Source organism: Enoplosus armatus, chromosome 5 (assembly GCF_043641665.1).
Source record: "Enoplosus armatus isolate fEnoArm2 chromosome 5, fEnoArm2.hap1, whole genome shotgun sequence".
In the NCBI taxonomy this organism is placed as follows: Eukaryota; Metazoa; Chordata; class Actinopteri; order Centrarchiformes; family Enoplosidae; genus Enoplosus; species Enoplosus armatus.
Genome location: NC_092184.1, coordinates 23996634 through 24023922, shown reverse-complemented (window position 1 = coordinate 24023922; position 27289 = coordinate 23996634). Strand labels below are relative to the sequence as shown.

Below are 27289 nucleotides of genomic sequence, written 5' to 3'. Positions count from 1 at the left end.
TTATATGCAATTTGAAAGGAGTGAATGGATGGAGGAGAATCAGATATAAGGCCTTTGTGAACGATAGTGAAAATGTCATACTGAAATATCTAGCAGTTCCTCTTTGCACATGGACGTGTAGACAACAATCACTGTATTACCTGAGAAAAAGGAATAGTTTGATGAATACAACACAATCGTACAACAGTAATTTCTGCATCTGTAAAATGTGACACATTGCATTGTGGGATTGTAAGCAGAAAGAAGCGCACATGCCAGGATCCACTCAGAATTCGGACACTCAAAGACAATGGCGGAGGGTAAATACAGTGCACTTCATAGTACATAGGGAGTGTGTTTGGACACAGCCAACTATCCCTTTAAGTTATAAGGTGCGTATTTATTTTTTAGGATTTCTAAGCAGATTTATGGAAGTCGTAATCGCAGTTGAAAACAAATTGAAATTTGTTTGCCACAGTCTCTGAAAGCTCTGATGGTGTCCTCTTTCTGCTTCATGCAATCAAGTTTCCTAACAAATCTGACCCAGTGGCACATGAAGAGTGGCACTGTTTCATTTTTGTGTCACGGCATCAGGTGAAAATATTGCTCCTTTCTCAATGGCAAATCATTCTCCTCCAACCTTCTTTGTCATGCTCCACCTTTACTACACGTCTGAAGCATGACCTTAATATTCTAATGTTATCTATTTAATTAATCTGTTTACCTGCATTTTCATGATTTAGAGACCGCGCTGAAAGGGCAGGAGCACCAGTTATTACTTCACTGCTGTCTGCTGCCTCACGAGGGTCAATAGAGTTGTGTTTTGAAGGTATAATGAAGGGTTTTTTTGTTGCTTCACAGCCTGCCAGCTAGTATTGTGGATGCATTATGAGTTTGAATTTTGAGGACTAATAGCGATTTACAGGATGCTTTTAAAGAAAGGCTTAAAACTCTGCAAGCTCACATCAACAGGAACTTAGGGCTTTTCTCCAGGAACAGCTCTTCAACTGATCCAATGGGATCCTCGCAAGATCGCTCTACCAGCCAATCAATGTGTCTGCAATTAGTGTCGCTCTAATTAGAAACCATTGTTCTGAGCACCGGCTGAGGCAGTTCATTCATCAATATGAAATTAAGCAGCAGCCACTTAGCATGGGATTACTATCATGAGTTCATTTGTATTGGAATCAATTTATTTGCATCGTTCGCCGCAATCATGCCTCGAGGCTGCATGTGGGAGTCCCTGAGACGAGTGAGAGGAGTCCATGAGGCTCGTCATATTTGAGAGAGAGAGAGAGAGAAAGAGAGCTATAAAGAGAGAGAAACATGAAGAGGAAAAGACAGAAAGAGCGCACAAACTGTGAAATTACTACCGATTTCTTCCCAAGGAAAAGTCACTTATCGCAAATCAAACAGAGCAAATGAAAGGAGCAGTGCAAATCAAATAGTCTATCTTAACCACCTTAGCAATATCCAGCAGCTAATAAAACAACCCGTTCTAAGACCAATTTCACATCCTGTCTTGTACGGCTCTGACACAGGCGGAGGCACTTCAAATTACAATGAGAGATGTCATCGACGCAAATGTATCATCACAAATGTATTGTTAAGAAAGATGAGAGAGCTGTTGGATTTCCACAGCTATCTCTGTCGCTGTCTCTATCTCTGACACCTCATCTCATCTCTCTTTATCTCCGTCTCACACACACACACACACACACACACACACACTCGCACACACCGTCATACATACTGTACACTTGTGAACACGCATGCACATGTGTCCTTACATGCAGATTCCTGCTCTCGTTCCCCCTGGGGACAAAGTAATGTAATTGTGTGCAGCAGTGGATTCCATTTCCATCCTAAATGCAGACTTCAGGGTGGCATCTGTTGAATTAAAGCAGCTTCTGATGTCTGACAAACGGCAACACCAAGGGATTCCAGTCCCGTGCAACTCACCCAAAAAAACAAACAAACCCACATTCAAATGCACTGAATGGAAGACAAAAAAAAAAAGGGGGTGTATCCCCCAACACACAGTACGCTTGTTATACAGTTTGATACACTGGTGCAACCTTGATTTATTTCTATGACTCAGCTTTTGCGTTAAACGTTATCGAGCTGGGGTTTTGTGAAAAGCTACAGCCATTATTCAGTTGAGGCATTTCATTTGTGCTCGTATTGTTCACGCACTCGGTGCAAATGAAAGGCAGAGGGGAGACGGAGAAAAACAGGACCTTGATAGAAAAGAGTGTTCTTTGTTATGAAGGCTGAGCCGGCTTATGTGCTCTCGCTAATAGACAACAATCATATATCATTGATGAGTAATGAGCCACGCTCTCTTCTCCTCATCGCAGCAAAGAGAACAACATTGACATGCTGTGAGTTAATTATACCTCTGTAATAGCCAGGATCAGTTTGCCAGCAACGGGGTAAAGTTGTGAAAAGTCTTAGTTCACGCAGCTAGTGAAGAATGGCCGTGCTCCGTTTGCCGTGCTGCTGGTTACATAGTAAAGGCGGGGAAACCTCGAGTGGTGGTGACAGGTATGACATCAAATATCGTATTAGCTGTTGATAAGCAGTAGCGCATAGATGAGATTTCATCCTTTTGGTGCTTTTTGTTGTTTAGTCTGAATTGTTTAGTATGCTGTTGTTGTTGCAGATGTGGTATTCTGTTGATGTGCCCCACAGAGACATTTCTTTGAGTCGGTATAAGCTTCATGTGTGCTGGTCGGGTTTTAGACACAAACAAACAACATGCTCGGAAACAACTCCATTTCATCCACCTCACAGAGTTAGACCCACAAAGGAGATCCCACCTCCCCCCTTAATACTAGCAGCCTGTAGCATTCTGCTGTTTGCAGACAAAAAACACACTAATCAGATGTCTAGTGGAAGAACAAGAAAGATTAGACGGCTGCATTGTACATAGAAAACACACCACTCACACATGAGTAGAGGATTTAATCTGTAAAATTGAATCCGTGGCAGCAGAATAAAGGAGACACATGCTCGTTTTGGTAGATCATTACAAAATTTCTCTTTTTCCATTAAAAGCTACCAGTCTGACACACTCTGACCAGTTAACCTGGACTTCACTAACTGGCAGAGCACTGACCCATCAGCACAGTCTGACATGGTCGCACTGCTCATTAAACCAGAATTAACAAGTGTTTAACACGTGGTAACAGACTTCCAGGGCAATTAGCAGATGTGATCTAATTGATGATATCTTAACTTTGTTTTTCTGGGAACTGAGAAAAGATGCTCTCACATACACATTTTCAATTAAGGCTCTACACACCAACGGTCCACCCACACAGGACTGCACTTTGCCTGATTACACCTCTCCTCAAGACTACGGGGGGAGGACATGTGATTGACGTCTTACAATTTACGCCTTTATAATTCTTACTGGTGCATTACGCTCGGTGAACATAGCTCCACCCGTCTTGAGCAGAGGTCTAAAGAGCCAGATAACTAGGCTCTGGGTGTGTGCAGGGCTTTTAAGTGCAACAGTCATGAATATAAGCTCCATCAATATATTTAAACATGGCCATTTAAACCATTTCAGCCTCTGACCATTAACCTAACTGAGTGCCGCTTTCTTTGCGGTGGATGGAGGTTTCTGCGGGTGGTGATAGCTCCCATAAGCCACCCCCTGTTAATGTTAAATACTGTTTATCCATGTCATTTCCATTTGTCTGTGACAACCTGTGATTAACAACATATCCACTGCTGGTATCCATGATTTCACATCTTGCAGTAGCTTTTCCATTATTGCATCTGTACGTCCAGGCAGAGGGATCCCTCCTCTGTTGCTCCACCAGGTTTCTTCCATTTTATGTCCACTTTAAAGGGTTTTTTGGGGGACATTTTGCTTATCTGAATGGAGGGAAGGATAGAGGGTGGAGGGAAGGATAGAGGGTGTTGAAGCAAAAGACAGATTGGGGATATTGGACTATATAAATAAATATGACTTGATTTGACTAGTTGATTGACCACCTGAACACAGATACCTGGTAAATAGGTGGGCAAAAGACAGCGAAAGGAGCCTTTGAAATGGGACAGGCATAGAAATGCAGCAGAGGATGCAGCCTCTGAATTGGGGCACAGACCCTGACACACTACTGCATCATTGCGGCAAGGCAAGGACCTAAACGTCTACCGCTTTTTTTATATGACTAGGTATAGATGGTGTTGCCAATCCGTGTAATACGCAATAGATATACACATAATCCTTTTGTTGTCAGAGAATTTGATGCTTACTTTTCCATGACGTGTAATCTGCTTTTCAACAAGTAATCCGAGTTCATGCTCATCCCAAAACATTGTGAGACTATGTTGAAGGCACTAAATGAAGAAATAATAAAACCCTTTGTTCGGGCATTCAGCGGGCAGCAGATCTACTGAGCTAAATTAGATTTCTATTACAAGGGGCAGGGAGTGCTAGATGGCCCTTGGACACGAGGCTTAGAGGACTGACAAATTGAGTCACTAAATGCCCGCTGTGAGCGATGGTACGATTTCGTGATCGACAGTCCACTAAGGTCTAAGTCACCCTGAGAACAGTAGCTTTGGTTCCCCCGCTGTCGGGCTCCTGTGAAAGCCCTCCTGAATGCCCCTCACTTTTACACTGAGATCTGTACACATACAGTACAAACTCTCCCACACATGTGCACATTTCCGAAAGAGCACAGTTAAAACTCTGAGCATCTCGCTGCTTCAGAGCCTTGTTGGGATTTCCTGCTCTGCACCTTCGCGCTCTCTTTTCTCTTGCCAAGGTCTACTGTACCGCGCCGTCTTCAGAACAACATCTGTTATGTTTCGAGTGTAGCAGCAAACCCAACACACGGAGGGTCATGGCGTCTATTTTTTGATACCGTTAGAAGGCTTTTACTCACATGTAACGATACCTTCACATTTCCTGTCTCATGTTAAACTTTTTCAACTTGAAACTTTCTTGTGCGCTCCAAATTCCCTACTGTGAGGCTTGATAAATCATAGATATGCAAACAACATGTTGACTGAAACAACATTTGCTAATAACAGACCCAATGCTTTGAATGATAATTAAAATTTCCAAATAAGCGTGGACTCTTATGATAATACTCTGCTAATGTGTTTACATTCATTTTCCTTTTGTTGTTGTTATTGTGGCGTTTCTTTGCCTTCTCGCGTCTGACTCGCCGGTTTCAAAGCCTGTCATTGCTCACACTGACGCCCTTCTATAATCATATCACCAGATTCTAATTACTATGGAGTCTTACTCAAATTTGTCTGCAGCTAATGATGCTTTTCATCCAGAAAATTACCAAAATTCCTTACAGCGTTATTAGTGCTTGAGCAGTACTCCCCAGGCGACCCCCCATTCTTCTTTGCTTTATTGTTTTTATCCTCTCCCCCGACGCATACAAATGCTCCTCCATCCATGACAGCTCCGGTGCATAGTTTGTGGTTTCCCAATCTTTGTAAAAAGGCACACTCTTTAAGCATGTCTATTTCAATCATCCCAAATAAGAGAGAACTCGCACAGAACTCTTTGTATTTTAGAGGGCGGTGTATTACAATGCTGTTCTGTATGAAATGATGAAAGAGTTTTCTCTGTGATATCCAGTGAAATAAAAGTTGGAATCTGGGAAAGAATCCATAAACAAGGGTGACACAATTAAATATGTGGTCATCGTAAACCTGACAATGTTCAACACAATGGAAAAAGGCCCTTTTTCAGGTCATGAAATGATGTTCTGATTACTTGGGTTGGACTAATTTGTTGTCTCATCTTGACAGCCAGCAGGGGTCTGATTGCTAATTTGAAAGTGGCTAATGGAGGCATTAATATTACAATACTTCGACAAAGTTTTGATTCTACTCTTTTCAAGTCCTTTAAGCTCTGCAGATACTTGGGCTGCTCTTTGCTTGCTATGTATTTATCTGGCCAAAGACCATTTGCCATCTCAAATAAGATGGTTTTATGCAAGTTTTACAAGTAGAAATGCATCTGAATGGATGCCGTTCAACCAAAATATGACGAGTGGATTACCAGAATGCAATTGCTGGAAATTGTGTAAGATTAAAAGGAAAGTTCCAGTTTATCTTTTGTTTTATGTTGCCAGTGGTGGCCTAAAGGTGAAGGGAACGGACTTGTGACCGGAAGGTTGAATATGTGTCATTGTAAGAGTGTTGTTCCTGTAAACGGAGCATTAATCCCAGCAATATTCCTTTGGATAAATGAAGGTTATTGTCACAGTTTTGGCCACCATTTCCATTGGTAACGATCATTTTGTAAGCACCAAAGTAACTGCTTAGATCTGGGAACAAGTCTGAAGGGACAAGAAACACAAGTGCTCAGACAATCAGACTGTTAACAAGCTAACAGTTCAGCCAGACTATCTAAACCACTTGTAGAGGTAAAACCAATGTGAATAATAATAATATCTATTTATCATTTGCATAGGAAAACCGTCTATGGTAACTACAGCAGGTCAGAGTTGAACCGGGAGGTCAGACTGGTTGACGGTTTTGCAGCTCACCTTTATTTTTTCTTCCAAATATGTTTTGCTCATCTGGGATGTTAGTTTATAGGCCTGGTTACACCAGAAAGTGGCACAGCAAAATAAATCGATGCATCTTCTCAAAATACTTGGTTCTAGTAGCTTAAAGACGTAGTGACGACTCGCTGGACTGGTTGATGAACCACAGGGCTCATGCTGGTCGGACGCAAGAACTCTCCAAACTCTTTAATTTGGAAGTTATTGAAGAGGGAAATTAAAGCTCCCTGAACTAATTTGTTAGCACGTTAGCTTAGCTTGGTTGCTAACAGGGCAATAAGTTCACCCAGTTTATTTCAAAGACATATTTGTACCAGCGACTCCTGTCCCATAACCACACTATTGCTGCATCACAGTCAAAAAGATGTAATGGCTTCCTCCATTTTCGACTCTCTGGTTCTCCATTCCCTCAAAGGTCAGCAGACAACGTGCTATGGGCCAACAGATTGAATTTACATGCAGATTTGCTTTTTCCCAGCGAACAAATCCACCAACCCGCTGGTGTGACCAGGTTTTAAAACCTGTTTGTGTATTTTCTGTATGACTTCTTACAGCGATTGCCGTTTTGTTTACAGAAGTTCTTTAAAAGTTGTAAGAAACCAAAATTTCCCTTTAACAGAAACAAAGTTACACAAGAGTGGCTATTGTTGGCTTGAATAAAAATGACATCAGCTCTGGCCTGACTGTTTTACAGTATGAACCCTACAGGTCCAAATTCAGAACCTCTTCCTTTCTAAAACTATGGGTCTGAACGACATCCACACCCTAAAATCACAATGGCACCCAGGCCGTTTATAATCTACAGTGCACAAGAGGGAGATAGTTTTGTCATTAGTACTGCTCCCGCCATCGTTAGTCCAGCTGGGTCCAGGCCTGCAAGCTGCTGGCTCAGCTCCAGGCTGCCTGTCAAAGGGTCAGCTCAGAGAGACGACCACTCACAGCCTGTAAAACACTGCTGATGGCTAAAACACTCACACCATCCATCATGCAGGTGCAAAGACTGTACTTATCCCCAAGGGGATTCACACATGCACACACAGGAACATGCGCACACACACACACACACACACACACACACACACACACACACACACACACACACACACACACACACACACACACGTGCCTTTGAGCCACATCGTTTAGTGGAAATTATCGATTAGCCCTCTGTAATTAACACATACTCCCACAGGAAATAAATCAGTGCTGATGAATCACTTATTGTGGTTTCGGTGGTGGAGGTGTGCCTATGTGTGTGTGTGTGTGTGTGTGTGTGTGTGTGTGTGTACAGGTTATTGGACCATTAAGGTTGAAAGAGTGATAGTCAGGCCGTTGGGCGAGCTGAACTAAAAGTGCCCTGGTAGACAGTATAAAACTGCTGCTGCACTACGGTACTGTGCCTGGAGGCATCCACTGTGGATTGACAGAAGAGCACAAACCACAAAGACCAAAGTTCCTGCAGGACATGAACATAAAAGCAAAGGTAGAAAATAATCAGGTGAAAACCACTTACAAACACAAGGTCCTATACCAAGTCTGATAGCCAGGGCTCAGAAATCCACAGGCGAATGTCATATAGCATTTCATAAGCCCCCATCTCCAGTCCAGCATCAACCTGTGGGCTCTGAATCTGAGTTCCCGGGGGGGGGGTGAAGAGCGTCACTCCCCAATCCCTGCTACGCTCATCAGATTTTCTCTCACGAGGTAAGAGCCAAGATGCCAAATATCAACTCTGTACACATTCTACATTTACATAAATATTAATCAAGATTAAATAATCTCATAACTGGCAGGATGAATCTGATACGGTCTGTCGGTCAGTCCAACACTTTGGTAGAGAGTGAAAAATCTGTTGATTGCCATGCAATTTGTTACAGACGTTCATTTTCCCCACAGGGTGAACTTATAATAATTATAATATAATTTTAGTGACCATCATCTGGTCAGAATGTCCACTACTTTAGTTTATGAGAAAATACTTGCAAAAATAATGATACAGCCTTAGCTGTAGTTTGCATTTAAAGGTACTTTATGTAACAATCTGCAGCCTTTAACATGTATTAACCGCTTTCTCGACATCTAGCAGCCTGTGGACTCTTTCTATGTAAATGAGTCGGGATAAATTTTCCGGGAAAATCCAAAGGAGGCGACGTTATGCCTGCTCCCGAGTGCCCAGCCTCTCTTCAGCTCCACGTTCAGCTCAGAGACGAAACCTGTGTGTCTCACTCGATTTTGCGACCGCCCTGTGTTGTTCCCAATTTCTAGATCTGCCTGTCACTGTAACTCTCCTCTTGCCTTCAGCTCTAACGGGGAGGAAAAGAGCAGCGAATGAACTAAATCTTGAGGAGACAATTTAATTACACCCAATCCAGCTTTATTTTATTACACACGCAAGAATCCTATTACCTTCTTAATTTAATCAGCCAAGCTTTTATTAGCCACTTCACATATTTTTTGTCAAAGACTTCTAACCTCACGGTCTCCCTGCTTGTCTCTGACAGATTGTGAACTCAACCGAAAAGAAAGCATGGGGGCCCTTATTTTTTGATGGTGAGTTATAAAGGTCAAGTAGAAAATTGAGGTTGGGATAATATATGCCATCAATTTGCACTTCATTTTCACTTAGACTGACCGTTGTCTATCTTCCTAGACAGTTTTTGGTGCTCTTCCACTGATGGAATGGAGTTTTGACAGACAGCACGATGGGCGTCACTGGGATCTTCTTCCAAGGTCCAGACGAATAATGGCTGGGCTTGAGACTTGAATTTATTTATTAATCTATCTATTTGTCAGACTTGAGTTGAATAGCCAGAGGAGAGGCTGCTTTGAGTTACAAGAGCACACATGCATATCAAAGTAAGACTGACCTCGGAAGGCTAGGGAAACGAAAGGTCTTGGCGCTGTGAGTATAAAGTAAGTTTATCTGAAACTACATCATGGTTTTATCTGAAAAATAGAAGCTGTCAGACGTTTATTCAGGAGGTCTCGTTGCAGGCCACAGAGACGGCATGTTCGGTCAAGCCCGGCTCTCGTAAGGCCATGGAGTGACCTTTTCCTTCCATAATATCACTTTTATTTTAGGAATAAATAAACCACAGGCTCTTTTGTTCATTTGCCTCTTTTTTTGTCTTGTGGGCATTTAATTAGATTTTGCAGAGGCTCTCATTCAAATGTTTTAGGACTTGATCCGTTTGAATTTGCTCTGCATATATATACTGTATATTTTGTGACAAAGCTTGGGCCTTTTTAAAACCTATATAAGGTAGGGATAGAACAATACATCAGTCAGAAATGGACTCAATCCTACAGCCACTAAAGTTAAAAATAAATACAAATATGCATATCCAGCATAGCCAAAAAGACATTGATCAGCTAACAAGACTCCACACAGGTAAACATGAAAGTTCTTCTCCGCTGCTGCTCTTCATTCAGGATTTCGTAAGCCCCATCTCTACCCCAGCATCCACCTGTGAGCTCCGAGTCAAAGTCCCTGGGGGAAGTAATGATCATCTCTCCCCAATCCCTGCTGTGCTGAGCCTGGTGGATTCTTCCTGTGGGAAGTGACAACATCAGAGCCTGTGTACATATGGTGCGTTCACATAATAATCGACGCCATCTTAGTTAGCCGAATGAAGGAAACTTAAAGTTTTCAGAGTATCTAACGTCCGCATTGCCAAGTGAAACAGGATCGGCAGGCGGCACGTAATGTCGGGAAGAACGTACCATGCTGCTGCTAGCTAGCTAGCTAACTAATGAATGTTAGCTCTGTGCTGCTAAAAGTTGAAGATCGATTGATGGGTTGGATGTCATGATATTAATGGTTAAAACTGGTTGGTTCAAGCACAAGCAAGCACTCAACACACGATTAGATTTTGACATAAGAATACAAAGAAATAGATTTTTTCGTCATTTTTTTGGGCATGTATTGTTAAATAGGTGCACAATATGACCGGGGATGTGATCTAAAAGGGTTAAAAGTGAATTTTCTTTATTTCATGTCGATTTTAATGAAACTAATTGAGATACATTTTGCTTAGGTTCCTCAGGAGAAGTAATGATCAAGCCAAGCAAATGAACAATCTATCAGTCAGAAATCATTTTATAATCCCATATATAATCCCCACTGGTAACGTTTGCTATTAAAGATGAAAAATAATTATAAATCATATATCCAGTATTGCCAGAATGATAACAATGAACCGTGTCAGCTATCAAAACTCTGCATCCGTCGGCATTAAAGTTGTAATGGGAGGATGGGAGTGAACTGGTGGATTGTACTGAATGCAGCCAGGTATTTATAAAGGTATATCTAGAAGAAAGAAAGAGTAATTATGATAGTCTAACAGACTGAGGCAGCAGGCTATTTAGAGATGGACTACACGTATCCAGCTCTTTTTTTTTTTATAATACAATTTCAGGACAAAAATAAGGGCAAATGAAGAGGTGAAGATTTCAAAAGGAAAAATATAATCCACCATGTCAAATGTGAAATTGAAAGGAAACGAGGGGAAAAAAAGGAAGATAATCTCACATGCGTGCAAGATTAATCTCACAAACATAAAAATCTGACCAAATAACTGCCCCTGTGTGATGCAGGCCTGAAACCGAAAACAAATGACACAACATCAGCGACGATTTACAAGGAAAACATACAGCTGTCGTCAGTGACAATGGGATCCTCCAGACACAACCCAGAGCCACTTTTGTTGATTGCTGCATTTCCTTGGAGCTTTCTCAAGGCTAAATGAGCTATAGGATGAGTGCGGCTGGCAGAGTGCCCCACCGGAACAGCTCCATCCTTTAACACTCTGATTGATCACATTACAGTTAATTAAATATTGGCAAATTGCTCCCATCCAAGGATGGGCCATTAAAGTTTACACTACAGCCACATTTATCACTTTCCATGTCTCTTTTATCACTGCTGCTTGTCGCCTTTCCTGTGTGTCAAGTAGATGATGATAAACGCCCGAACCCTTCGTTTCTCTCATTTGTACATTTTTACTCTCCTTATTCTTTTACGCTTTCCACTGGCTTTTCATTTCAATGAAGTGTGACAGCTCCAATGAAGAGCGCGCTGCAGTGAGTCTTTTCCATATTCCTTCGGTCTGTGTGTAACCGTCAGTATCTCAAAAGGGATCAGGCAAGGGGAAAATGACAGGGAAGAGCTAGGAGCATGAAAATGACACTATCGGGCAACAGCAGAAGTAAAACACAATTGTTCAGCTGTCAGCTAAGGTGCTACCCTAATAAACTACAATAATGCTGATGGGCAGGGTTATGTTGCATGTCTGACACACATATGGTATTAGGTTGGCTCTCATCCTCACTGACAATAATGCATGAGCTGGTTCCCCCCTGTTTTCAGCTGTGAGTTGGTCTCTTCCAGCTGTCCCTAAGGTCTCACATAAGGGTGGTGGAAGAGACAGAGTTAGCAGATAGAGATGGACACAAATTGTTGTCCACTTGGGTACGGTTGCAGAGTGATTCATTACTAATGCATTCAGTTTACAGGCCTGAGGGGAAGTGAAGACAGAATATCACCTCTGATAAGCCACAAGGCGCCCCTTGAAATGAGCCTTCTTTTTTATTTGGGGATAGCTGAGAGGTAGAGGAGGATCTGGGCTGTAAAGCCCAAGCCTGTGATTAAATGCACAAGATAAAATCCTCAGACACTTGACGATTACTTATCAAGAGCCGGCCACCCCTATAAACAAGTCTGATTAAGGCTCCAACTTGGTTTTGCATAGTGACACAGAGAAGGGGTTTCTGGGTAACACAGGCTGTGCAGCCTTGTTTGTGAAATAACTGGTGGAGCTGAGAGGAGGTATCTCTTTGGAAAAGAGAGAGCACAGTGTGTTTCTGATTCTTTGCTCTTTTTGCTGAACTTAAAAGGTTCAGTAAACTTAAAATGAACTAGATTGTACAATGTGTCCTCGACCACGTCTAAAGGCAAAAGTGTTTATAGCTGTTCCCAAATGCCACATCTGAAGCGGCGCAAAAGGCCTGTCATCGCAGACATGGACGGGACACAACGCATACACGGACACCGACAGCGTCTTGTGCTTATCCGGTGTGCCCACTGTTGTGGCATCAAGGTGTAAATTACATTCAGTTCATGGAACACGAAAAAACCTTTATTGGGAATTTGGCCTGAGTGTGACCTCCTCCTCAACCCCCCACTCCCCACCTCTTTAAGTGAGTGCTTCTCTTTCATATGTTTCTGGCACAAATTCAGAAACAGCCTTCAATAAAACTAAAGAAGCTGAAGCTCGCCAAGATATCACTGTGTCATCACTGAGGACCTGACCTAACATGAGTGGGTGGTTTGGTCTTGTATTGACAGTCAAGAGTGACATCTGGGTTAATAATGTCATGTGTCTCTATGCTGACCACAGAGATATGCTGCTGTACAGGAGAGACACTGCAGATCATTCAGCACAGATTCTGGATGCCAACAGACAGTGGAGATCAGACATGTCTGCTTCTGCTACAAAATATTTCTCTTTGTAAAATGGTTAGAAGCTTCGGCTCTTTGATTTTGAAGTGTTGACCCTGAAACCTGATGTTTACTGATGTTTTGGAAGCTTCTTCAATACGCCGCATTTGTAGCTGTGCTAGAAATATCTCAATGCCTTTACACGTGAGAAATAAAGAACTACTACTATTGTATCACAACAAAATAATGGATCCACAAAATGTACAATACTGCTGGACAAGAACGTAAACATTGGACAATGCTGCAAAACTCCAGATTGCATTCAGTGTAATGTCCAAGACCAATGTTTTTATAATCCACGCTTTCTACGCATGGCACCTGATATATGGTTGGGAAGGGAAAGGGAGGAACTTGGTTATAGTTAGGGAAGGATTGTAGTTAGGGTTAATTTAGGGTTAGACGTGCTACAGCCACCACCCTGACCTCCGCAACCTTACTCATGCTGCACTACATAGAGGGCACTATAGCCGTCGCAAGGGGTGTGCGAGTGCTGTGGCTGCAGAGGGATACCTTTTAGCGCTGTCTTAACTGGAAGATATTGATCTGGAAAGGCACAGCAACAGACAGAGTATTCCCGAATCCCAGGACCTGTTCCAAGAGCAGAGGATACTCAGAGAGATAATTCTAAATAGAACAACTACAGCACCTCAAACCCTCTATTTCCCCAAAAGCATTGAGCAAACATTTCCCAACTGTGCATTCAGGAGAGTGCAGCTTTTCAATGTTGAAACAGATCAAGAACTATTTGCGTAAATCAGTGTCTCAGGACAGAGTGTGCGGACTCGCTATTCTATCCATTGAAAAGGATGTTGCATCCGAGATGAATTGCACATATCTCACAGCTGAGTTTGCTGCCAAGAAAGCAAGAAAAGTCACTTTCACGTAATTAATTCCATTCAGCCTGGAGAGTCCATCTCATTTATTTACACAACATGAAAGGATTTCTCATTCCATAGAAAAATGTGCCAGCATGACTGTCAGAAAACTTTCTAAGACTTGTTATTTTCTTTTGGCTTCAAGTGAAGGTGATTAAATGTGACAATCGTAAATATGGTGTGCGTAATGCTGTTTAAGGTGAGCATACTGGTGTTTTAGCTGCTGGGCTGATTTACTGTGACTGTTTTTACTACACGTTACTGTTTCTACGTGTCGCTACGTGAAACAACAACATCAACAACCTCCGAGCTAGCAGCCTACACGCTGAAAATGGCAAGTTTTGACAAAGATTTGGGTCGTCTGTGGTTTTAATGGGTCCTGGCTTCACCTCTAGGACACCGATGGTCAAGTTATGTTTGTCTTTTTCAGCAGTTAAAGCTGTAAAATCACATAGTCTACATATGTCGTTTATTATTTTATGTGGCGTCTTCTTTAGCAGGGATTTAACCATTTTAATGCCAGGGCTCGCCCCCCCACATGCCATGTTCCACCAAGACAAGCCAGAACGACAGTGGGTTGAGCCACACCTGTCTCCAGAGTGTGGCTACAGTTCGTGTGTTGTACTGTGGTATGTGCACCCCTCCCGCCACATTTCTGAAGGGCACACTGGCTTGGCACAATATCTTGGCATTGGACAAATCGTGAGGTGCATACAATATCTAGAATGAAAGATTAAGTGCACATTTTTGATACTTAGTCATGTTCATTTAATGACTTGTAACTCCAATAAGTTTTGGAGTTTGAAGTTAAGACACCCAAGAACACAGAAAAACAATATGTCAAGAGGACAAAAGGTCGGCTTTGTATATAGCTGATAAAATAATGTGCATGTGATGAAGCCGAAAATTGATAACATTAGTGCCCCTGAAGGGAACGAGTTGTGTTCCCATTGCCTTGCACTCTACTTCACCTTTGATGCAGCAAACTTCAGCAACCCATGAGTCATTGTGGACATAAATAACTTATAGTGCGGAGGAGACTATGGTTTGCCACTGAAAGCTATGTACCATGCTTTTCAAAGAGCAACAGCATGATTATGTCTTAAGCATTTCAGCAGTTCAACTCACTTCAGGAATCCATATCAACGGAACGTATTCTCATCATTATCACAAAATGACCACTTCACACAGTCAGATGCCATGCAGGTAGAGAGTTGTTGAAATGTGATTTAAAGCCTGGGGCTGGGCTCTGACACACGGGCATAAAGGTAGGAAGCGAGGGCAGGCTGGTGCCGATGCAAAGACAAAGAGAGACAGACAGAAGTGTCTTATGTGGCCTGTATGTACGGCCTGCAGTCATTCCTTGCAAGGCCATGCTCCTGTCTCTTACCTGACATATACCTTTACTTGTGCTGTACCTCCTGTTGGTTGTGCCTCCATGAAAAAAGGCCGAAACCATACACATGCCCCAGGCAAGTATAGGAAAAGAGTGAGACGAATAAAAGGGGAATTTCATACCACACAATGGAAGGAATTCACTGTCTGAGGCTGAAAAAAAAAAATCCACTTTTATTTTCCATCCACTTCGTAATGGAGCATTTTACAACTACGATCCACGACCATGCGGTCCGTTTGTCCAGGAGGTAAAGTTTTAACAACTACTAAATAGTATCTTTCAACAAACTGAAAGGCAGGACTGAAGCCAGGTGAAGATGGAGGGGGACTGAGGGGGCGGGAGAGACAGAAAGCTTGTAGAGAGGAGGGAAGAGACCTTAACTGGAACAGGGGATGAAAGCATTAGAAGAGAAAGATATGAGTGGACAATAAAGGAGGACATGCGAGTTGGGGAATGAGAATAGGGAGTATGTACAATAATACTGCATGTAAGCTAATGAAAGCCCACCCCCCCCGACACATAGGCTACTCCTCCGTGGTCTACAAGTGCAGATCACCACTATCTCCTCCTGAGTCGCACCCCTATTTTATGCTCCAGCGGATGACAATAACTTAAGCCTCCCGATATGCAAATGTACTTAATTGGACTGTCACAAGTTCCCAGGCATCGTCAACTTTACAAAATGACTGAGGCTGGGAGCAGATTGGATTTTGGTGGCCAATCTTGTACACTTAATTTTCAGTAATTTTGCTTGCGTCTCACCGCAGGGTCCTGCGACATGCCACTTACAAGACTATCTATACCAGCTGGAAGAGGTAAAAAAAAAATAAAATAAAAAATAAAAAAAGGACAACTCTTCGTCTTGTCATTTCATTCCCTCCCACATCTCTCTCTTTCTCTCTCTATACCCAATTACTCCCATCTCATCCAGACCCTTCAATACTCGTGCAACTCATCTTGTTTGTACCTTTTAGAAACTCTATGACTATGGGGTTGGAGCCAGCAATTTCCCCCCCTGGAGGCTCCTGTTGTTCCCATTCTGTCAGATAACTGTATTTTGTTCTGCACTCAAAACTCTACCGTGTTTAGAGAAACATGTTTTCTGTGCCGGGCGCAAATCTAATGGCTTTGTTTTCAAGGATTGGGAGCGCACATGCATGACTGTCTGAAGTCACTACCATAGAAACATGAATATTCCATGGAGTTGTAGTGGTCGTGTTTTCTCTGAGGGAAGAGCACAACCTTGTTGGACTATAAAGGTGTGCAGCCAGAAGCATCAATGAGAGAGAGATCAGGTACAGAAAACCAAACCAACTCATGCAATATAAACCTAATGCTTTTAATGTATTCTCCTTTCAGGTATATAACCTTGATGCGCAGCCTCCTGGATATTGTCTGTCGCCTCGAGTGATCCGAGGCGATTAATTATCCCTGATGTTTTCCTGCCATGTTTTTGTATAATCTTTGTTTATTTAAAGCATCCATTTTTTCAAGTTTGCGAGACGGCCTCCATCAATTACTGAGCAAACGTGTGGTGTCAGGTATGTGTTTCATTATAACACCTCGTAACTTCCACCCACACAAGCTCCTCCATGTGAAGTCATATTGTAAAGCAAACATGCCTTCTTTCCACTTGTCACCAGTTCTGAGGAATTGTTAAATCACATGTCCTCCTAAGTGAAGTTTCTTGATGTTTTTGCAATTTATCATAATTTCTTAAGTGTTTTCTTTCTTCAGCAATCATTTCCCTCCAGGTGCACCCATCCTCCCTCCCTCCCACCCAGTCTTCTCTCAGTTAATTGAGTCTTTGATTTAGCGAACATGTGGAAACGATATTAGAAATGATGACATGTGAAGAAAAGAAGATAAAACGGCAGTGCGGAGATAGGAAGCCGAGCCTGATGAGGCTGAAGTGGGCTTCTGACTGTGGGCATCACCGCAACTCCTCCGCGCAGACAGGGGGATGCATAAAAATGCAATAATTCCACATCTCACTTTGAAAAATCAGTGTCATCCATTCGATGTGAAAGAATAGTGGAGAAGGGAGCGGACGATTTCTGCTGATCTCGCCGTCGGGTGATTAAGGCCGCGAGACGTTCGGCGGAATGATGTTCTAATAACCTCTGCGCTCTGAAATACAGAGCCAGAGGGCCGAGGCCATCCAGGAATTAACTACATGGATGTGGGTGGGGGATTAGTATTACATTTAAAGCTCTGACTGTCTGTTATGTTTCTATCAAAAGGAGATTTTCCTTTTGTTCACACGTTCATTTCTCCACGCTCTCTTGGGTGATGTTTAATAACTGCAGTTCATTGCTTTTTTATTCAGTGTGACAGACAATTTCTTGCCCTCGTGAGAAGATTGCGTCCATTTAATAAAAATCTGAAGCAAGGGAAAGACTAAAGGATTATTAAGCTAGGACCAATGTTAATGAAGGAGTGGAGTGGAACGTGACTGTGTGTTGCTGAACTGAATGCTTTGACTTTTCCACATTCAGACACAAAAATCAAAAGCCCGTGTGTGTGTTTGTGAGTTTGGGTCTAAACAGATCCGACTGAAGTTGTTTACACAGCAGTGTGTCCTATATTCCTCACTACTGCGTCATCAAGTCAAATCTGCTGTTTGCAGTCTGGCCTTCACAAATACTGTGGATAAAGTGTGCGTCCGCTGGAAATCTCTCCACCTCCAAAGAACAAGTAAAGAAAAACTAGGTGATGGAATGATGACAGGAGGAAAAAAAGGGGGGCGGGGGGGGTTGAAGCAGAGAGGAAGCTGTCATATTTCAGAGACAAAGGGAGGTCCTCTTCAGAAAACAGACAGAAAGAGGACTGAAAGTCAGATGGGATGATTTGGAGATAGGACTGGGAGGCAGATCAGAGATAGCGCAATGAAAAACACAAGTATTCAAGGGTAGACAGGATTAACCTCGAAATTTAAGTTGTATATCAAAAGTGGCGTCAAACCCTTTGAAGCGCAGCGGTGATGCACTGGCAAGTGATGAATGTGATATTGACAAACTGCTAAAACATGGATAGCTCTCTCGGAGCGCTGCTTCGAGAGTTGAACTTCAGTGGGAAGTCTTTGAAACAACATCCCTCTCTCTATCAGACTGTGACGACTCGGAGCAGACTCTCGGTTCTCTTCCTTGTATGTTTGTCTCCCAGGAGGAGCGCTCATGACAGTTTGTTGACACTTTAATTGGAGGCCTTGAGGCTTGAATACTAATCACCAACAAATACACTGACAGCAAATATATACACACATATATATGAATGTAAACACAAATACACACCTGAAAGTGTGTCCTGAAACATGCTCTCTGCACATTGTGCTCACTTCCTGATCACACATGATACTTCTATGTATTTTTCATAAACACGCAGTGACAGATGAAGTGAAACACTATGAACCATACCTGCTGCTTTTACTATGATATGATTCTCACTTCATGGAATAATTCTAGCAGCATCAAATGGTCCCACTTCCATGAAAATGATATTCTGCATTCATTCACATAGTGGTGTCTCCTGTGGATAAACAGATATAGCGTTTGATCCCCGGCCAGCCATTGCGAAGGCAGATGGTTTGTTGGAGACAGAAACTCTGTTTGGATATAAAAGGATAGCTAGGATTGTGTCTTTTTTGCTGTTAAAAAAGACCACCAGAGCACGTTCACGCTATGTAACAGTCAAGTACTGACCAGTGGCTAACGCTGGCGGATAGTAAATAATACTTCAGTTATACTTTTAAGCTCATCACATTCATGCATTATTCACCTTAATTGGGATCTCCAGACACCAGCGGCTCAGAAGCAGCTTGTTTTGCCAACCTATGAAACTATAACATTAGCTGACGTTACCTTTAGCTCAGCAGCCACAGGGGAGACAGATAGCTGTGAACAGGATCAATTCAGAGGATATCTGATATTGTGACTTACTGGCAGTTTGTTATTATTACCGAGACAACTACATAGAAGTTGCCACCTCAGAATATAATGAAAATCCATTTTCAGTATCACTACATGTGAGCTCCCATGAATTGGTCCGGTTCTCTAGATACGTATACGTTTTCATGTTACTTGAAGTTTACGTATTTGTCAGGCTGTGGTGAAACAAAGGGGTGTAGAATTGTCATTTGTTTGTGTGTGTGATCATAATGAAATTGGTCATATGTCTAATGAAATATAATGATAACATCAATTCCACTATCATATTAACATTATATTATTTAGCAGCACTCAACAGAGGTACAGTTTTTACAGTATTGCTTATTGTCCTCCTTGGATGGAGCAGTGAGTCCCTAGAAAATGACTAATGGGCTCATTTGACCCCCTCCCAGACGATTCTAATTATATCATAACACTCTAAGAAAAGGCTTAAAGTGGAAAAACTTGGAAGAGCTGCAAGAACAAAGCTTAGATCTGTTAACGCCGTGCGTGTTTGTAGTGTCAACAAAGCCACAATATCTTCCTTGAATAGCCGAATTTCAGCGGAACAGAGTCAACAGAAGCAAATGTTCCTACGCAAAAGGACAAAGCCTCACAATTCAGTTTGTGGTTTCAAATGCAGTGAATGCCTCAGTTTGAAAGCAACCGCATCGCTCAAGCTTCTCTGCTTCTCAGTGGGACGAGGAGGTAGTTGACTGGAAATGCTGCTTAATGGAATTCAAGAGAACCTAAAATGTGTTCCCTTTCGCTTCCTTTTGAAAGAAGTGAGTCGCGCGGCTAACTCCTCGTGCCCCCCTCTGCCACTTCTGTAACTCATCAAAAGACAAAAAAGCTAAAAGCCCAGAAAAAAAAATCTCATTACAAAGACTATTTCCCTCATCTGTGTGGTTCAGTGAGGAAGCAGATTGCATTTCAGTACTTCATTAATAAATGAGTATGTGAACAATGGCAGAGTGATGGCTCCATTGTCTTGAAGCCAAAGTCTAAGGCACTCTGAATGCCAGAAGCAAGATAGTCATTATGCTGCCTGTGCTTTTCAGCTCAAAAATCTGCAGGAACAAGTTTGCATGAATAACAGTATCACTGAATAACACTGAGCTTGAGTTTGACTTGACTACAGTTTGCTGGGTAAGCAGTGAAGTCCTCGTCTTGGACAAACTTTGTTCTGTCCACCTGTTTCTTATTGGCCCTTCATACACTCAGAGTCAAAAAATAGATATAATTAGATCTAACTCTTTCAAAAAAGAAAGGGCTGCCAAAATGGTGCATCTGCTGTGGACAGCGTGGGGGAGGATAAAAGGCGCCACTCCAACCCTGAATGCACCAGAGCTGGATGAAATCTGACAGGTGGAAATTATTTGAGAAAAGATGTAAAAAAAAAAATAATAAAAAAGTGTGATGGCGCAGGAAGCAGGGAAGAAAGTGAGGGCTTGTTCCAGGTCACAATACAAGCAAAATGACTCAAAAATGTGATGGAGGAAAGCCTGAACAGAAAGCACAGATGGACAAAAGGCATCTGAAAGCCTTGTGGAAAGGACTATCTCTCCGCAAAATTATTTCAGTCTGTTACTTTTTAATCATGGTTTTAAGCAACAGCTTTGAAGTAGGAGCTTTTGAGGGAATTGACACAACGGCACCTGTTGAAAAAAGAAAAAAAAAAAAGAAGCTGTTGCCTTATTAAAAGCACCCCCCTGGCCCCTGCAAATTCACATTCAGTTCATGAGATGAGCTTTAAAAGGTATAAAGGGTCTCTCATCAGAAAGCTTCTTCTTTAACTTCACATCTATATTTTTCAATTGCGAGAGACTCGGATGAAAGTGACTTGAAGTTTCCATTTAAGCAGTTTGACAGAAGATGAGTTCATTTGAGACTCCACATTTATGAGATCACTATGGGGCTTTGTGCATAATGTGTGACATTTTTCCTCGTGGAAATGATAAAGCTGTAGGACGCTGAGCTCAAATACAGTGAAGCTTGAGCTTAACTAAAGCAGGTAATTGACTCAAGTATACCTGCAAAGACCCAGTATCTGAGGATTTAGTCTTTTCATATTAGGACTGAAATTGTTTGATTTGCCTTGTCGACATGTGCATGTTTTAAGACATGCATAGGATCTGAGGATAGAGGTTGTTGCATGCTGTACAGATACAAAGCTCATTAGGCAAAAGAGACATTAACTTTAGCCCTAACCTTTATCCTCTCTACTCATGATACTATTTATCTCACTTACACACATTTATCCCATTTCTGAGTTACACAACATATTGCACCTTTCAAACAAACCCTTCTTATTCCTCTCATTATTAATAAACACATGCTTCTCCACCTACACACTGTACTGAGCTCCCTGCTACCGTGCTAATGAGATACTTTTCATAATTAGCTTGAGATCTGTTTCCCAATCAGACTGACAGCGAGAGGCTAATTAATCACAGCACATTAGCCAGCCTGTGTGTTTACGCATATCTATTTACCTTGCGTTATGGCATTGAATGACGGTATGATATCGCCTGCTGTTTCTGGAGAAATGGGAAGCTGTTGGATTCTCAGAATAAAGCCAAGGTCAGAGAAAATTTGTTTTTATTTGTTTTTTAACGGTGGAGGTACAATTTGGCAACCAGGTAAAATTAGAATTCACATTGTTTGTTCAGACATCACATGAGACTGATTCCTGCTGTCAGTCTGACTTCTTATTTGCAGTGAATGATTGCAGATCATAGATGGAAATAAAAAGTAAGTCCTCCCTTCCTCAGAGTCTGAGTTAAAGCGAAGTTCATATGACACATCAGAGCCAACATTAAGGGTGAAACACATCATTTATGCGGACTCTACGTGTATGTGTGTGGCACAATGAGGTCTTGCGAACCTGTCTAAACTGCCAGTTGACTGAGCAGCGTACGCGTTCGTGGGCCAGCGATGAGAAGCTGCAGGGCTCCGGGGACCAGTGAAAGTGAAGGATTGACACATGAATATGCTATTTCTTGTGGTGCGAACCCCCACCCCTCAAGACAATGCGGGGGTGTCACAGTGTCTGTGTACGCTGGCGTTCGAGAACCAGGAGTGACTGACAACCAGCTGACCTATGTCAAGTAACAGCTCTCAGCACAGATTTTTGCCCATTAACCTTTCTACCCCGGTACTTTAGAAGCCTATTCAGCACAGTGGTAGTAGTCTCCTAAAAAAGCCACTTCAGCCTAATAACATAATGGACCACTGAGCTAGTCGCACTTATTATCCACTACTACAAAGTTCAGAGTACACAGGGCCACTTGAAAAGGCAGCAAAGTGAATATTTCAGAATGTACTTTACATTTTTAATGTTTAGCTATCGTTGTTAACCAAAGTGACTTCCAGTTAGCACAACAGAACAAATGTGAATTCACAGATGACTAGGAAATGCTGATCATTGCATTACTTTTGTCCAAAGCAGCATGCGTCTTTTCATTGCTTGCTTACTTCAACGTGTGGAACTGGGGATCTTATCTTTACTTGTGGTTTGCAGATGCCCCCCTCTACCACCTTCAGCTCAGCTTTATTTCTGTCTTCACAACATTAAACCTCCTTTGAGTGATGCAGCCATTCCATTAATCATATCTAAGCAGATGCAAATGACTCCTCTCTTGTAGCTTCCATCAAGACAAGTGCTGTTACTTTGCAACAAACTTTGATTAAAAGCTCTTGCAAGTACATATATGTTCCAGGCCAGTATCTCTTGGTATTGCGTCCATATTGGTCAAATTCTGGCATTGGCATTTTTGGCCAATGCCAAAGGAGGAAGTAGTCCGCCCTTCATGTATAGAGATGGTAAGTAAAGGAAAGTCAGAAATGGAAAACTGCTGATAGCTATTCCAAACAGCCAAACTCAAAGTTAGAGTGAAAGCAATCACTGTGACTGTCGGCTTCTTGGTTTCGGAAAGTTACAGAGAATGATGGACCCAGCCCCCCTGTTCCCTCGCCGTAAAGGTGTTGGGGGAAGGGGTTTCAGATGCTGTTTGACCATTCAACCTGCCTCAAGGGTGGGGAGGTTGGGCTGGTGGATGGGCGTCTTATACCTGACAGCATAGGGCTTTTTCTGTACCATATAAAGGGCCTAGGTTTACCAAGTTGAAGCATCACTCTGGTATTTTTCACTTTTCCATCAGTTTCAACTACATCACTCTATGCATAGTTGTCACTGGAATACAAAAAGTCAAGTTGACGATTGACTGAGTTCGTGTAGGAAAGTAATTCATGTGTTGTGACAGATAGACAGGAGCATTATGCTCCAGACAAGTTTTGTTCATACAAGTGTGTAACTCAGTTCATGAATTAAAAATAGGCTTAGGTATAGCTAAAGCTAAAGGTGTGCACCGAAGTGTGTTTCCTTGATGTTGTTATCTGTAGCATATAGCTGTTTGTATCACCTACCTTTTTTTATCTTCTTTGTTCCTCAGAGCGAGACGCCTGCACTTTGTCAGACATAGCCATGCATAACAGAATGAACCTATCTATACCAGTGCTTTTCACTCCTCCTGACATGCTGTCTGTGTGATTTTGAAGCTTGCTGCTGTAGCGCTGCAGTGATGTCAGTCTTAGCCAGCTTTCAGACACAGCAGTGCCACCTTTCCTGTTGTTCCAGACCAGTGAGTGCGGTGACTGTTGCACCCTGCTCAGCAGTCCGAGAGGATTACCGGACAGGTTTGGAGTGATGTAAAAGACTAGCGGGGAAACACTGGGGGTTTTTGTGCTGGCTTATTGGTATTTTCCTATTGACTTTAACTGAGCTGTGAGGTGCTTTCAGGGAACCGAAAAATGGAAAATTCATGGTCTTCTAATTCAGCAGCATAACCTCAGTCAGTCAGACATTTCTTGTCTGTGTCTTGGATGCACTGTAATTAAAACCTGGATGGTCTAATTAATGAGGCTGAACCGCTACCTGTGTACTACCCAGCCACCCCAGCAATTTGGTGGAAGGTGGAACTGTCTCTGCCCTGAACTGTGTCTGCCTGGTTTGACACCACCGTCAATGCTGCAATGTGCGTATGTTTGTGTGCGTGTGTGTGTGTGTGTGTGTGTAGCTCACAGGGATTGAGGTGAGATACAAACAAAAATATGGGAAGTGGCGATGAGATTGGCAAGAGAGAAATAAGAACTGATAGAAATAGCAGGGAAAAGAGAGGGAGAGTGCTATAAGACAGACTGGTGATGTTAATGTTCTGGTTTATTAATAATTTAGCGAGAAATCTTTCTCAGTACCCTCACTTATGAAATCCAGGAATACCCATACGCTCTGGCCGCTGCGTGTGTGTGTGTGTGTGTGCATGTGTTTGTACTTTGTCGTTGTGTGGCTGTCAGTCTATCGAGAGCCAGAGGACATATGCTGGTCAGCCAGCTACCCTCCCTACTGTCTCATCATTTTCTCTCTTTCTCCCTGTTGGGTGGCCATTACCGTGAGCCCCCTCAGGCCATGCCACAGCTCACGCACACATACACACTCAGCTGCAAACAATGAAAAAGTGTTTTAGTAAGCATACACACATGCACGCTTACACACACTCCCTCTCCATCCATCCAGCCAGCCCAGCTCGAGGGCCTTGGTGAGTGGGCTCCCGCCCCGTGCAGCAGCCCCATGCTAGGGCCTTGGCCACATTAGCACCCTGGCGGGAGATAGGCTGGCTGGGCTCGCCAACAGCCTCCAGCTAATGTCCTCCCACAAGAGCTGGCACCCTTTAGAAGAGCTGGAATGGTCACAAAGTGGGAAGAATCTAATCCGGTTTGACTCGTTTTTTTTTTTGCAGTGTCCTCAGCCACCATGGGGCTTATTTGGGCCACTTTCCACTCTAAATAAATATGAAATATGAGTCCTGTATATGATGTGTGCTTACTGGGAATTATTGGATTAAATGGTTGCAGCACAGAGCACGGTTAACACTAAGAAAAAAAGCTGTGATGCAGCAGTTACAGTACATGAAGCCAATTTAAGCCCCTTCACAGTGATATCACATGACAGCTTTATATGGTTTATGTCCTTAGTGTAAGTATATCCCGCAGCTATGCTTCCCTGTGCGGATTAACACCTGAGTCATCGTTGACTGCCCCCATTTGGTCTGAGTGAGCCCGCCTTCAGCCCTTTTACTGTGATCATCCTCCAGTTGACAGCCATGCGGTTGAAATGTACCATACCTGCATAAGGGATGGGGGCGTCTTTGTCCAGGGCCACCAGAGGAGGATCTAGCAGAACGACGTCAGTGTTTTCAGTGATCACCCCGTGGTACGACGTCTCGATCCACGGCTTGTGTTTATTCACTGTGGAGACAGAAAGCATGAGGTGTCACTACAACATGCAACAGAAGTGTCTTAGCATGCTGAGATATACATCTTCAATTTCATTTCACCTGAAAAACTGTCCACAGATGAACAATTTAACTTCATAACAAATACAGTGTACTGCAGCAGGAGTACATGCACTGTTTATTCTGTTGTTGGCAAAGCACCTCCAGCCTCAGTTTCTACAAGAAATTTTCATTTTGCTAATCTCCCCTGCTACCTCTTTTCTCTCTTTTGTTATTTTCTTCCTTCAAACATTCCCTGCAGGTTTCAAAGCACAGTGCCATGCTTAATCAATGACCACCACTGCGCTGCCAGCAGAAAACCGCATCCAAGGCCAAGTCAAAACAAAGTTCATGAGCTGAGGGCCTGATTAAGGGCCATAATTGAGTAACGACCCCCTGGGTTGTGTGCGGCACCGTGCCGACCCACTTGCCATTTGTTTAACGTTGTATGGTCAAAAGACGATGAAGAAAAAAAAGGTTTTAGGAAAACAACTAGAACCCTCAGGTCCGTCTTAGTGCTTTTTAGCTGAGCCAGAAAAATTCTATTCTAAGTCCAAGTCGGTGGATTGAAAATGACACAAGGGGGAATGAAGCACATAAGCAATAATTACTGTCCATTCAGTGACAGGAAGCCTAGTTGTGCTAATCAAGCAATCATTGCAGACCACTTCAATTATTCACTGAATGTCAGTAAAAGCCTCTCTGCAAATGTGTACTTTCCAAACAAATACAGACAGACAGCATGCTTTATAATATGAGTACACAGAGGAGACTTTGTTGTGAAACTGCATTTAATTTTATTTTCATCACTTGCACACATCATTTGTGTCTGTTTTCATGGCACTTCAAATATGAATAAACAGCTATATTACTATATACACATATATATATATTACTATATTACTCTGAAACACTGATTTCCAACCAAGGGGGCTTGTTCTCCAGTGGGTACTGCAGTTGCCATGGGATACGTGGAAAGATTATAGAGAAAATTCTGATTTGATTAAAATTATATATTGACATATTTGTGTCTAGGAGGAAAAGTGAACCATCCCAGTTTGTGTTATGCTGATCTTAAGTATATTTATGGTAACAATAACCAGTAAACTTACCAGCTACAATAGGCTGCCTGCACATTACACACCTCCCACCAACTTCAGTCAGTTATAACACAGCACGGCCATGTTTTTCCTACTGAGAGTGTGTGAAAACTAGCAAGCTTGCAGAAAGGACAAAATAGTTAGCGAAAAGTACTGGATTAATGGCTTATATAGTTAGCTTTGGGAGGATAAACATTTGTAATAATTAGCCAAAAGTAATGGATAAATGTTTGAATAATTCAGCTGAAATGAGCACATTTGGAAGATGATGGGTAGTGTCGATGATAAGGTCATCACTTACTCTTTACATCAGATAACAAAGGTTGGGAACCAATGCTTTAAAAAACATAAGCGCCAATCTGCTCTTCTTTTCACGTCCTTTTTCCTGGACGTTTGGCAGTTAGTACAACAACAGAACTTTATCAAAATGCTTGTAAAGATACTATGAGTAAGACAAAGTGGTGTAATTATGTTTTTGAAGACTCTGAGTAACCACAAGATGCTTGCGAGACCTGGGGAAAATGTGCTAACACTACAGGGATGCATATTCACGAGTGCCAGGCCAGGAAGCATTGCTAACGGCCCTGATACAGTCAGAGGAGATCATTTACAGGGGCACAGAGATGGG

At 42.4% G+C, this 27289-nt stretch overlaps 1 protein-coding gene across 1 annotated transcript in view; it reads right to left on the bottom strand.

Moving 5' to 3' along the window:
• Positions 1-27289, bottom strand: part of LOC139284949 (calsyntenin-2-like) — a 219306-nt gene that overhangs the window by 95096 nt on the left and 96921 nt on the right. The window contains exon 2 of the mRNA XM_070905336.1: positions 25413-25535. Coding sequence (XP_070761437.1) covers positions 25413-25535 — 123 coding nt within the window. The remainder of the gene's footprint in view (positions 1-25412; positions 25536-27289) is intronic.